The sequence below is a fragment of the Lepidothrix coronata genome, unplaced genomic scaffold, assembly GCF_001604755.1.
Source record: "Lepidothrix coronata isolate B3197 unplaced genomic scaffold, Lepidothrix_coronata-1.0 Scaffold68, whole genome shotgun sequence".
Taxonomy (NCBI): Eukaryota; Metazoa; Chordata; class Aves; order Passeriformes; family Pipridae; genus Lepidothrix; species Lepidothrix coronata.
The window spans coordinates 3,949,245-3,963,134 of record NW_016690248.1 but is presented as its reverse complement, the minus strand read 5'-3'; the positions used below and the strand labels follow the sequence as shown (position 1 = coordinate 3,963,134).

At 41.0% G+C, this 13,890-nt stretch overlaps 1 protein-coding gene across 8 annotated transcripts; it reads right to left on the bottom strand.

Moving 5' to 3' along the window:
- Positions 1–949: 949 nt before the first annotated feature.
- On the bottom strand, positions 950–13,868 carry NIPA2 (non imprinted in Prader-Willi/Angelman syndrome 2). Of its 8 annotated transcripts, none has more exons than XM_017818461.1 (8): positions 13,485–13,714; positions 10,443–10,499; positions 6,637–6,697; positions 6,050–6,272; positions 4,343–4,399; positions 3,484–3,574; positions 2,789–2,949; positions 950–1,903 (listed from the first exon to the last, which is right to left on the bottom strand). In XM_017818461.1, the coding sequence occupies exons 4-8, from the start codon at positions 6,186–6,188 to the stop codon at positions 1,266–1,268; spliced, it is 1,086 nt and encodes a 361-aa protein (XP_017673950.1). In that variant the 5' UTR covers positions 6,189–6,272; positions 6,637–6,697; positions 10,443–10,499; positions 13,485–13,714; the 3' UTR covers positions 950–1,265. The 8 variants fall into 8 exon arrangements, with proteins under 8 accessions (XP_017673950.1, XP_017673951.1, XP_017673953.1 ...); XM_017818462.1 differs by lacking the exon at positions 13,485–13,714 and adding an exon at positions 13,299–13,364; XM_017818464.1 differs by lacking the exon at positions 13,485–13,714 and adding an exon at positions 13,188–13,206.
- Between the last annotated feature and the right edge of the window lie 22 nt (positions 13,869–13,890).

Here is a 13,890-nt window from a genome sequence, read left to right as displayed (position 1 = left end):
TTTCCCCCTGACTGAGCGCTGCTGACGTGATGTTCCTTACAGTGAGGTGCAAGTTTGAATCCTGTTCTTCAGCCAGAATTGAAAGAACCTTTTTCTTGTTTGACACAGTCGCTGTTCCTATATGTTAAGACATGCACCGAAGGAAGGCAGCAGAATTTGTTTCACAGGTGGGGACTGCTGAGGGTTTTTTTCTGTTCTGGGAAAAATCTTAAATACTCTTAAACAGTAGCACTAAAACTGACAACAACCAGCAGTAACTAGCAGTCTCTGTTCCAAGTATTTCCAACCTTCATATGCATGGTAGAAATGTTTTTATAAAACCTCTATCACTAATTTTTATTTTCTGCCTTTGCAAACTTAAATTACCACCTACCTGCCTTAACCCTTTTTTAAGCAGTGACATTGTGTTCCAATTTTTCTGGCCCTTTTTGAAACACTCAGTGTTACAGCCAGTAACTGTGTTACTGCAAACAAAACAGTAATTCTGTTCAAGCAATTCTGAGTTCAAGCTGCAACACCAAGAACACAGAGCAGCTCTGCAGAGCCAGGGCAGCATGGTGCAGCACAGACAGAACCTGCTTTTACAGAAGGGGGAATTGCTTTTCTTGGCTACTATTAATGACTCAAATCCTTCTTCCTGCATAAAATGGCATGGCCTCCCTATCCAAGCAGAGTAGAAGCTCCTGCCTTCTTGTTGCTGCCAGTTAATCCGATTTAGTAAAGTTGGGGTTTTGATGCAAATGCAGCAAATTTAGCATACAGCAGTATGTTCAAAAGATCAGTTGTGCTTGGTTGTAGCTTTCCCTTTCCTCTTTCACAAACTAGGATGGAAGTAGTTGCTGCAGCTCCTGTTTCATTACGGTTACAGTCACTCTGTGGTCTCAGGGCACAAGTACAAAGGATCCAGGTTCACTGCAACCTTTTTACCACCAATGCAGAAATAAAGCCATTTATTTTTGATAAAATTGTCATTAGTGCAATACATCTTAAAAACAGAAGAATGAAATGAAAGTATTTACACATAACTTAAGCAACAAAACCAGTTGTGGTCTGAGGTCATTTTAGTATTTTTTAAAGTAAAAATAAGGCAAATAAAAACAGTTTCAGTGTTCTTATCCAAACTAATCAAACTTAAAAATCAACGATTGTCTACACATACTGTTAAAAAGTACATGAATTTCCAGACAAGATCAGACATTTCACAGCAGAAAAAAAATTTCCAGAGTTACAGAATTGTTCTTTTCTTAAGTAACACGTAGCTATTTTCAGAAGGCTGACAGACTTCCATTTCTCCTGGCTGAGAGACTCTCAGTGGACTGCATTTCACCTAGACAGGCAGAACTTTCTTCATCATCATGAAAGCTGTCGTATGTGCTCAGCAAAGTGCCATTTGCTGCTCTATCATCCTTCCGCAAAGAGAGGGGCAGATTTGCTAGGGTGAAATTAACATCTTTGAAGGCATGCAATAAAAAGATCCCCACAATAATAGTCAGGAAGCCACTGAAGGTGCCAATAATGTCATCAGCCGCCATGTGTTGCCATTCCTTGAAAAGGATGGCAGAACAAGTTAAAACAGATGTTGTAAAGATTACATAATATATCGGAGTCACTATCGAAGTGTTGAATATATCCAGAGCCCTGTTTAAATAGTTGATCTGCGTGCTCACACAGACAGTAAGGCTTAGCAGCAGAATCCAAGACAAGGGATGTTTCAGCACTGGTTTTCCTGCAAAAAGTTCCTTTATAGCGATGCCCAAACCTTTTACACAGGAGACTGATAAGGCTCCAATTACAGAGCAAATTGTTATGTACACGAGAATGTTGGTCTGTCCATGGCGAGGTCCCACCACACATATCAAAATTAAAGACACAATGACAACAAGTGTTGCAAAGACCACAAAACCTGCGGTTGGGGGGAAAAAATCATGTTAGTTGTGGACACTACCAAAAGCATCTTAATGAGAAAATACTCATTAACAATTTGACCGACTCAGCTTAAACAGAAGAGTTCAGGATGTTTCTCATTAGCCCTCCAACATCACAGTTAAAATTATTTTAGAGCGAGCTAGCCAAAACAATGAACCCCAGGCATGTGGTATTACCTTTACCAGTCTATTGGCAAGACGTCTCCAGGATTAGATTGCTAAATTGCCTTACACACAGACTCACTGAGGTGTAGATGCCACCGGATACAGGCTTGAGTCTGGACTGACTCTTTAGGAGGTTAGGTTTTGGCAGGCGGCTGCATTCATTGCACATTTCCAAAAATCAAGTCATTCTTTAAGAACAGCTTTTTAATTTGTGCTGTCCATTTCCTCATGTTTAAAATGGGGATTGCCTTTGTATAATTAGTATTTTGCAGATGTGCATTTGTGAGTGCCTCATCTTCCATGTAAGCACAACAGCTCATCTTCAGAATTTCACTTCTCAGCAGACACTTATCATGACACCTACTTTTTCATTTTAAAGCACGGCTCAAAGTTGGGCTTGGAGACTGACACACTTCCATCAACGTTTATAGAAGTTTTGTTTACCCGCCTGTGCTGCTGCATTTATATAAACAGTCATCTCAGTGCTTCACAGCAAGACTCTTTGTTCAAGGCCAGACAAGTTCACTGGCATCACACAAAGTTCCCTATGGAATTATGTTACAGAATTCAAATCTCTAATTCATTCAGACAAAATGAAGCAGACACAGGCTATCTTCCCGAAACTTGAGAGCAGCAGTAATAAAACTGTAATAAAGAAATGATGGGCTGTGTACATATCAAGCCAGCATTTTTCTTACCTGGATCACCTAGTTTGTGGGACATTTCATCCAAAGTTTCTACTTCCTCCTCTTGTGGAGCATGAATTACCATCACAGTTGATCCCAGTATACTTAGCAAACACCCTATTTTTCCATGTAAATTAAGTTTTTCATTTAAAAAGAAGGATGACAGAATGGCACTAAGAAAAAAAGAAAGCACCAACAAACATGGAATTAGTAATATTAATTTTCTCATCAACTTACAGGTTGCTTTGACTGTAAAGGTCACTTGCATACACAGAGTGCAGCTTAAAAATAGCTATCTCAAGATACTTGCTATGGACACAACTACCTGTTAATATTTGGCATCTCTCCCCAGAACCCCCTTTTTATGCTGTCAGCAAAAAATGCTCTAAGAACTTGCAAAAATAATTTTAGAAAGACAAAAATCTTTACTTAGGAATGAAAATACTGCTCTGTTGTATATACCAGGTTCTTGAAATGCAGAAGACAATACTCTTCAGACATGGAAGTGTAGATGCATTGCTAGAGCCCTTTCATATCACACTCAGTGGGTATTTGGAGAAACTTAGAAGTTACTCCTGATGTTTATAAGCACTCTTTATTGTTAAAAACAAACCCCATTTATTACAGCATAGTTCAGTGACAAATTTCTAAAGAAATGTTTTACTTCTCTCTCTCAAATCACACTGATTTCTATTAGTGTTTCTTACCTTACAAGAACACTGAGAGCTCCTAAAGGAGTCACTAACGTAGCTGGTGCAAAAGCATAGGCAGCAAAGTTAGCTACTTCGCCAGCTCCCACTGCAGAGGAACAGTAATTAAAAAACAGGAGTTAGACTGTCACACAACAAACCTGAGATTCAGTGCAAGTGTTTGTGTAGCCACAGACATGCAGTGAGGAACAATGGAAATTCTAATTACAGCATTCAGCCAGCAGTACTAGCAGAGCACACCCTTGCCCCTCTGCCCCACTATTTTAAAAACAGGCTGTGGAACTGCAACAGGTATTAAAATTAATTCTACCAAATCACAAGGTGTTTTCCTCTAGCGTCTGTGTTCTAGCTGCTCAGCCTGCCTACTTGACTCATGAACTTCTCCATGGAGAAATCTGCAATAGCAGGATACAGCACAGCACATACAATAAGCCAGTTACCTGAAAACAGCCAGTTACTTGAGAGCTTAAGCAATGAAAAAAGTTCAGAAAATAGACATAATCGCAAAATATGCTTCCCTCTAAGGAATCCAATATATCTAAGCACTACTCTGCTAAGACAAAAACCAGAATGCATATAGTAGCAAAGACATACAAGAAGACCAATGCCTGTCTAGCTCCACTGCACAAAGAGGGCAGTTAAATTAAAGGAAGAACTTCTGGTATGAGAGAAGTTATATTAAAATCCTTAGAGCTGCACCCATCAATCTCCAGATAGCATTACCATACATTGTAGAATCCCAATCTCGTTCCTTTTTTTGTAATCATTGCTGCCATCTGTGGCAGAGTTATTTGTTAAAAGTATATCATGCAGATTGTATTTGCGACACTTAGATGAATATATTTTTGATACTTACTTGAAAGAAGTCCAGCCCACCACAGCCACTCCTTAAGGTATGCATGACCACCTTGACCTAAAATTGAAAGAATGTTTGCTGCTCCACTAAAAACATACATCAACACTCCATCACTAGTAACGCTGCCATGACATAAAATAATTTTTGTAGCCCCTGCCTTTAAAAACATGGGCAACCTTTTGATACTTAGGCTTTCTAGGTAGACCATCTTCAATTTCTGACATGCATCTGCCTCCTACAGACTACTTTGAAAACCACTTATTTCTTTTGTGTTAGAAATGGCTGATGACCATATATGCATCACTGTGAGAAACAGTTCTTTCAATTCACTGTAATGACATGAAAAGCCAAGTTATGTGTCTCTTACTAAGAGTGCTACTCTGTGGAAATCATACATGGTTTATGTGGTTGATTACATGTGCAAACATCACACTTTCTCGTTCCAAACCAGGGAGCATAAACTATGGTATATCAAGATCAACCATCTTTTAGAAGCAAAGATGACAGGTACTGAATCAAAAATATTCAGAGTCAACCTTCTGAATGATCTGAGGATGCTGCAACTGTTCTATTTAAATCTATCCTCTTTCAGTTTAAAACCATCGCCCCTTGTCCTGTCACTACAGACCCTGGTAAAAAAAAAAATTATCTCTGTCTTTCTTATAAGCCCCCTTTAGGTACTGGAAGGTGCTGAAAGTTCTCCCCAGAGCCTTCTCTTTGAACAACCCCAACTCTGTCAGCCTGTCCGCATAGGAAAGTGTTCTATCCCTTTGATCATTTTCACGGCCCTTCTCTGGACTTGCTCCAACAGGTCCATGTCCTTCCTGTGCTGAGGACCCCAGACCTGGATGCAGGACTCCAGGTGGAGTCTTAGCAGAGCAGAGCAGAGGAGCAGAATCACCTCCCTCCACCTGCTGGCCACACCTCATTTGGATACGATTGGCTTTCTGGGCTTGGAGTGCACAAATTGCCAGGTCATTGTCAGCTGTTCATCCAGCAGCACCCCCAAGTCCTTCTCAGCAGGGCTGCTTTCCATCTGTTCATCTCCAGCTGCTATTGATACTGTGAGTTGCCCTAACCCAAGCGTAGCACCTTGAGCTTGTTCTTGTTAAACCTCATGAGGTTTGCACAGACTCACTCCTCACCCATCCAGGTCCCTCTGGATGGCATCCTTTCCCTCTAGTGCATCAGCTTGGTGTCATCCACAAACTCAGTGGCAGAGCACTCAATCCCACTGTCTATATCACTGATGAAGATATTTAATAGTATTTCTTCCAGTATGAATCCTCAAGGGACACTGCTGGTTACACTGAATTACCACATGTGATTTTTAGTTTTAGAAAACAATCTCCTGACGCTCAAACATTGTTAAGTCTCCTAAATTCACTCATTCAGGAGCACAGATGTAGTTAAGAGTGCTGCTTCCAAGTTCAATTTGCAAGTACAATTTAGACTTAACTGACATGTAAAGAAATCCTTTGACAAGTGTCCCCAGAGGGTATTACATACAAATTAAATAGCATGTATCACACACAGAGTTAGGGGTATCTGACACCAGAGGAAAAACACATCAGCCCTATGTTTTAGTTTTCATATACATTTAACAAACAAAAAAACCCCAAAGTCAAAACAAGATCATTGGTTTAGTAATCTGTTAAACAGCAAAACCTAAACATCAGCAATTTATTACAAGATGTGTTTATTTACCTGCTCTCATGGAGCCTTTCCTGGCTAACCGGAGGAGACCTTTCTTTTTCAGGATGAAACTTCCTCCAATGAAAATGCTGGAACTCATAGCCAACACCAAACCAATACAGAAGTCATATCTCCCACGAGTTTGGCTCATTTCGTAAACTACTAAACACTGTCACATTGATCAATGAGGAGTAGAACTTCTGTTACTCAACACAAAATGATGCAACACCGAAACCTGAGCAAAACAAACACGTTAGAATTAAACTGGTAGAAATACCTGCTGCATAGGAAAATCCTCAACAGCTCATGTGACTGGTTCTCCTACAAATGGTCTCTGCTAACAGCGTTTTAAAAAAAAAAAGGCAATCTTTGAAGCATGTGAGAGCTTGCACCATGGATGACTAACTAACAAGTCTGAACACAGCAAAGGAATGGTTATATACCTGGCATATAAAAACTGATACCCAAACAAATAAAAGTTCTTTGAGAAACGTTAAGCAAAGCTTACAAATATGTGATTTATTTTTCTTTTCATTGAGTACGCAGATCTGTGGTTGGCACACCACTTAACTGATGATACTGATCAAACAATTACTTACGTTGAAATCAGTCTGTAAGAGAGTTTGAGAACAGTCACAGCATTTCTTCCACATAAACTCCCTAGAAAAATGAAAGAGAATATTAGAAGGGTGTTTAATCATATAGTCATCTCCATAACACAAACAAGCCTGACATGCATGCACATGCAATTATTCTTTAACAACCAGGAAAATCTGGCAAGAAATAAGGCATTTGTTTGTTGATTTATATTACAGAGTTTCCCATACCTGTATGAAGCACCTGTTTCTTCAAAACCTGCCTTCTTTCAGCACTACTTTTCCCTGTATTTTTGTGCTTCCAATTTTGATTAATTTTCTATACCCCTAGGAAAAACCTAGCAGAGAGCTACAAGTAGGTTAATGTTAAAACTGAACACAGATCCTCCTACCTGCATCCAGTGAGGCTGTGAAGAAGTAGAGGAAAAGAGTCTCATTTAATAAGCACTCAACGTGGCACTATTCAAAATGCCGCAAGAGCTACGGTTGAAAATTCTCAAATCCTTTTCCCTTAATCCTTGCATAGTAATTTTTAATACCTTATTTTGTAGGAGAAATGAAGTAAATGATCTACATGAGAGTGCTTTCATTTTCTAGCAACTTTTAAAACTAAACTAGATTCTTGCATGATACAAAATCACCTATGGAACAAAACCAAGAAAAACAAATCACAATGCATGAGATAGACCAGACCCAGCAGCCTCACCTACCACATAAAACATTCCCCGGGTTTTGAATTTCAACAAGACTTTCAGTCCCCTGAAGAATAAAGGGATTTTTTAATGCAAGGAAAAGACATCAACAGGCTTTTGCAACTGTTCTCTCTGCCATCTTTTCTAGCAGGTGTAAGGCACACTGTTCAGGTAATCGAGCTATGAATGTTCTTCCATCTCCAGCTGGTGCAAAATGTGACACTGGTATAGCATCACCTGGGGGAGGAGGGGCTGCTTTTGGTAAGCTTTTATACTCTACCACTTTTTTCAACAGTTGCTACTTTAGTTATATTACTAAAGGGAGTATTTTTACTAGTACAGCTTTTTACTAAAAGAGAACTCTCCATACTTTTTTTTCCTTTTTCTTCTCTCCCTGGCTTGCATATCTTCACTGACACTAACAGAGGGAAAGAGCATCAGTTAGTCCCATCCTGACATCTTCCACCCACTGCATTTCAGAGACAAGGGAGAAGCACAGGCGGCTTTTCTTTGCAGTAGCAAAAGAATCTGATTGCAGAAGAATGAGGAAACTTATGAGCTAACAGGTAATTTTATGAATTTATACTTTAAAAGGATGCTACACTTCAAAACTAGTAGTTCTACTTTACCCCATGTCCCAAATACGCTAAAGAGTTTTTGATGCCCTGTCAGCCACTTTGTTAAACTTGTAAACGACTCACATCTTCCTCACTTAAATTACATAAATTCAGCTAAATTACTGCTAACTCTTCTCATCAAGTTTATTTGTCCTCACAGACATGGCCAGTCCCATTTCTGCTTGGGCTGGGCTGCCATACTTTTTCCCTGTTTATACAGATGTCTACAATTGCAGACAAATGTCACATAGTCATGGTGAACCCAAGTTCTCTCTGAAGAGATTTGGTTTCCTTTGCACACAGCACAGATATAATTTGCACAGGTAGAACTGATACATACAGCTGCAAGGTCAAAGCAATACCAGGCACTGGAAGCTTTCCACTTCAGGAAATCAGTAGTTTAATTCTAACCCTAAGACTCAGTAAAGAAGAACTAATGCGTCCTCAAAAATATTATCGAGAAAAATTATCTTTGGAAATAAGAAAAGAAAATGCCATGAAACAAGCAGTTTCTGAAATATGCCTCTCATGTTTCTGCTTTGGGACATGCAAAACCACTGCATCTCAACATCCAGGGCCACTACTGGGTTACAAACAGGAGAGAAACCAGAAAATGTAGGAGTTAAATAAAACCAGCAGTAGTGGAGTTCTGCAAAGGTTCTGTAATCAAGTTCACAGCTGATTTTAACACAAAGAACATTTCATCCACTCAAGACCAGCAGTGTCATGGAGGAATACTAGTTGACTGCTCTGATCTCAGAGGAGTAACGAGGGGATGAGACTCTCCTATCCACAGAAGCTACAACATTTATGATGCCTCCAAAACCCACTCGTTAATGAACTACCTGTGGATCTGCTGGTATCCTGAGTCATAACTCTCAGCACGCAACAGGGCAATGGCAGATTACACAGGCTTGGAAGGTTAACAGACAGGGAGAGATGGAGAAACTTTGAATGTAAAAAAGAAACTGCGGAACATAAGCAAGTCCAGATTAGCCACAAAGCTTGTTTGCTTGTTTTCAAGGTGTAACCAAAAAGCATGACAAATGCTGGCAAGATACAGACTCTCTCGTCTAAAATACAAGGTAATGCTTCTTTGCCTCAAAAAAGCAGCACAAACACAGCACTTAAAGATGTTACATTTATTGTAGCAAGTAAGTTCTCTAAATATGCAGAAACACTAAAAGAGGTGTAATGAGATGAAATAATAGTTTACATTCAAAATCAAGTCAGTTTAAGTAAGTATGTGGGAGATATCAGCCAAAGAAAATTAGTATCAATTCTACAAGCTGTACATTGTACAGAAGCAAGAATTAGACTTGGGAAAGGCAGACATGGTAGATTGTTCCAACTTTACTTACTTGGCCACAGTCCCTCTAGAGTTCAGTAGACAGTCTTACACGACTTACAGGAAGTAATCTAAATATATGCTAAATTATTTAAATACCAGAATTCACATTTTTCTTATCAAAACCTGATCTTTTAAACTGTGAACAGCATGATGTAAGTAAGCAAAAAATGACCTTAACAGGCCATTTACTTCAACCTTTTGCCACGTACTGCATCATCCACTGCTGCTTCTCATCACAAATAAGTCAGCCAAGCTTCTCCCAAGAAATACTTGAAAATAAAACTTCACAAACACGGCAGCCATGCTTCGATGCCATTAGGAATTCTCACTATCTAATGATCTTCACCTAGATCTTCACTTTCACTACCAAAGCTCACTGTGTTTGTCCATTCTGGATTTGTAAAAGATACAAGTCCCTTTATCTTTGCACCCACATATTAAGATTACTCTGTAAGTTAGGTGCTTGGCACCTCCTGCTGTGTCACCCTCTGGGTTCCTTCCGAATAGCTTTTTTTAATGCAACTCCCAAAGCATACAGTACTTTAGCTTGAGTTATTACTTCCACAAATCAGTGGAAAACTATATTTCTTCTTATACACTCAAAACAGGTGGTTTTCCTAGCCCTTTCTACTGAGAAAGGGCTTACTGAGAAAGTCACTTACTGTTGACTCATATTCAGCTTCTCTATTAGTATAACCTCCTGCACTTGTATAGCAAATTATTCCTGCCTGGATGTAATTCATTCAGACATGACTCACACAGAAGATTTCAAAACAAAGGCCTGTTCAGGCAAAACAATAGTTACTCCAGGTATAGCCATTCCGCATCTTTTGAGCTGTTCTGTGGTATTTTATTGTAAATTCTGCTCTTTTACAAGAGCTCCATGAAAAGTTTTATGTTTCTAACATTGGAATAAAGCACCTACTTAATGCCCTTTAGTCATAAAGCTTTCCACGGAAGAAAAAGGAGTTGAATCAACAAGTTGCTTTAATAAATAAACATTGACTATTATGTGTCACACTAGCTATTATGTGTTCACTTCTTCCTTTCCACAGGCATAAAACTACAGGAAACAGAAAGAAACACTCCCTAACAAAATAAAAATCCCAATGTTCGGTGATGAGCCTTTAGAAGGCTCATTATACATACCAATTTTGTTCCAAAATCCAGAGGCATTCGCTTCTTAAATATTTCGAGGTTAGGTTTCTAAAACAGAAGTTTTAAATAGTATTAAGTGGCACTTTAAGAATTCAGCAAAGAAACTGTCCATGATTTCAAGCTGATTTCATTTTCATGCATGACACACAAGACTTTAAAATGTCTCATCTATGCTTTAAAAAGGGACAGGATTTTTGTTTAAAAACACAAAGCAATGTGATTTTAAATTTGATCTTCCTTAGGTATATCTTGCCTGAAGTATTATTTCATCCCTTTGCTTTTCACTTCACAAATCAAAGAAACTAGCTTGTGATCTAAGCTATTCTTTAGAAGGCACCATGTTAAAGTTGAACTGAAATACCATCCTAGTCCTTTCCGTTTTTTTCTGTAAGGCACTTTTCTTACAAAATAACTAATACAGTTTTAATTACTGACTTCAGTATGGTGAGCTTTCAGAGGATGTTTATATAACTCAAAAATGACAGAATATGCTGAGTTGGAAGGGATGCCCAAGGGCCAAGTCTATCTCCTGGCCCTGCACAGGACAGCTCAAAAAATCACACTCTGGTCTGAACTCTGTCAGGCTTGGTGCTTAGACCACTTGCCTGGGGAGCTTGTTCCAGTGCCCAACCACTCTCTTGGTGAAAAACATTTTCCTAACATTCAACCTAAATCTCCCCTGACACGGCTTCATGCCTTGGGTCCTGTCACTGGTCACCAGAGAGAAGAGATCAGTGTCTGTCCCTCCGCTTCCCCTCGTGAGCAAGTTGTAGATTGCAATGATGTCTCCTCTCAGTCTCCTCCAGGCTGAACAAAGCAAGTGACCTCAGCTACTCCTTGTATGGCTTCCCCTCTAGGGCTTTCATCATCTTTGTAGCTCTCCTTTGGATATACAGAACTCTGGAGCAGTGGGGATTATGAACACAGAAATAGTCTCAGTAAAGTTACTAAAATCCCCCTAATATACCTAACTCTTTAATCCAAGTCCTCCTCAGTTGTGTTCTGTCCACTCATGAACGTATCTTTTAAGCACAGGTATAGAGAGAACACTGAAGGGACAGATGTAACACAGCATTAGGATAAAAGAGCTGCCAGTTCAAAACTGAGTGCATCTTTAAAAGGCCAAGATGCATGCACACAGTACCCAAAGATTCTCTATACACTGTTTAGGAAACACTTTATTCAATTTTGCAACTTTGTAAATCTGCCCCAATACAGATACAGTTTTCCAGCTCTGTTAAACAACTGCCCAAACTTATACATATAATTATTTACATATTTCGTAGGCAAGCGAAAAAGATATTTGTTTATATTGTTATATATCTGCATATATACTAGCACGTGCTCAGAAAGCAAAACATACCTTAACCATTCTAAAGTTGCCTATTTTAAAAGGTTCAGTTAAACGATGGTGAAATTTATTCTTTACAGCAAATTTCCATTAATAAAACAAAAGCAACAACTATTCCATTTTATGAAACCAGGAGGAAATAAAAAAAATTGCCACACTAAAAACTTCTTTGCATGTTCTATTTGTAGTTATTCACTTCTATGAAAAGAATGACCTTTAATTAAAGCATTTTCACATAAAGCTACTAATACCTTCACTAAAAGAGTGTTATTTATTAACTGAATGCAAACTACAGACAGTGCTACAGACAGATGATGTTGTATTAACTGTTTTCTGGGAAATCTATCAAAATAGACTCAAGATAAGAGTTGCTTCACTTTTGCTGTACCTGACACGTTACCTCTACTCTCAGTGGGAAGAGTCACCAGCACAGGGCCACTGAACTTCCATCTTTAGTATTTCAGATGGGCAGTTTCAAATTTAAGATAACTCAGGATATTAAAGTCAAATCTAGACATTAGTCACTGCTACTCCTTTGACATGACTGATATAACCTGTTACAACCTGCCTTCTTTTTGCCAGGATTTTATCCTAAGAATCAACCACTTTAACAAAAGCAGAACTAGTGTGACACTGAATTCTAAATACATCGATACTGACAAATACCTTTGCAATAATTTCCTATTGATGAAGCTGTTATCTTCCAGGGAAAAACCCTAACTCTATACAAGGCACGTCAAAAGCATTAAGAAAGAGCTATGATGACTTACATTTATTATGTTTTAATTAAAAACAACATTAAAGACATTGAGGTGAAGTGGAGAAAGTTGACTGCTTAAAACAGAAAAGATCAGGGGAATAAAACAGGGACAAAAGAGTCAGATCTAGGCAACATCTTCACAGTGTATGAACAAACAGAAATCATCATTCTGAATCACAGAATCAATTAGGTTGGAAAAGACCTCTGAGATCACAGTGTCCAACCTATGGCCCAAGACCACCATGTCAACTAGATCATGGCACTAAGTGCAACGTCCTCTATCTCCTTGAACACTTCCAAGGATGCTGACTCCACCACCTCCCTGGGCAGCCCATTCCAACGTCTAGTCACCCTTTCTGTGAAGAAATTTTTGCTCATGTCCAGCCTAAACCTCCCCTGGCGCTGCTTAAGCCTACAATGACCTACAATGCAAAGTTAAGATTACTGTTTTCCATGTCAAACTAAAGCACCGTCAGGGCTCTGAAGTTCTACCGAAGCTGCTCTGCTCAACCCTCAGCCTCGGGTCACTCAACCCTGAAGATGAACCGGTTTAGCTCCCTGGTTAGCAACACTCCAGTACGAGGCACAGCGGCTCCAGAGCTCTGGCAGACCCAGCACACCGTACCCGGCCACTTCTGCCCGGCGGGAGAGCCCCGCAAACACCCAGATTTAGGGTTTTTAATTCCAGCCTTCTCTGCCCAAACCACAGCAAGCTTCCCACTACGGAGAAACCCACCCTGGGCTGCTACAGGCAGGTCCAAGACCCGGAGCCCCGCAACCGCCGCCCCCGACTCGCCCGCTCCTCACCCACAGCGCCCGCGCCCAGGGCCTTGCGCCGAGCGCTCCGCGGGCAGGCAGCCCTGCCTCCCCCCGCCTCCCGCGGGGCCGGCCGGGCCCCCTGCACGCCTCTCCCCGCCGGTACCTGCGGTCACGGCCCCCTCACATCCCCGCAAGCAGCGGCGAACTAAGAGGAGGAGACGGGGGCGGGGGAGGCCGGAGCGGGCGACGGGAGGGGCCGGTGCCCGCGCGCTCCACCGCCATGAGGGGACGGGACGGGAGGGAAGAGGGACCGGCAGCGGGAGCGCGGGCGGCAACAGCAGCGAGGGCGAAACAGCGTCCCAACCCCGGCCGCCCGCTCCGCTCCACGGGTTCCGGCAGCGCCCGCCGGAAGGGGCGCGGCCCCGGCCCCGGCCCCGCCTGCCGCGGGTCACGGCCCTCCTCCTGCAGCGCCGCCCGCTCCCGAGGCGGCGATAGACTGCTCAGGGGCTCAGCTGTGCCTTACCCAGCGTCAGCTCCGGCCCGCGAACGCCCCTGCGACGGACCCGCAG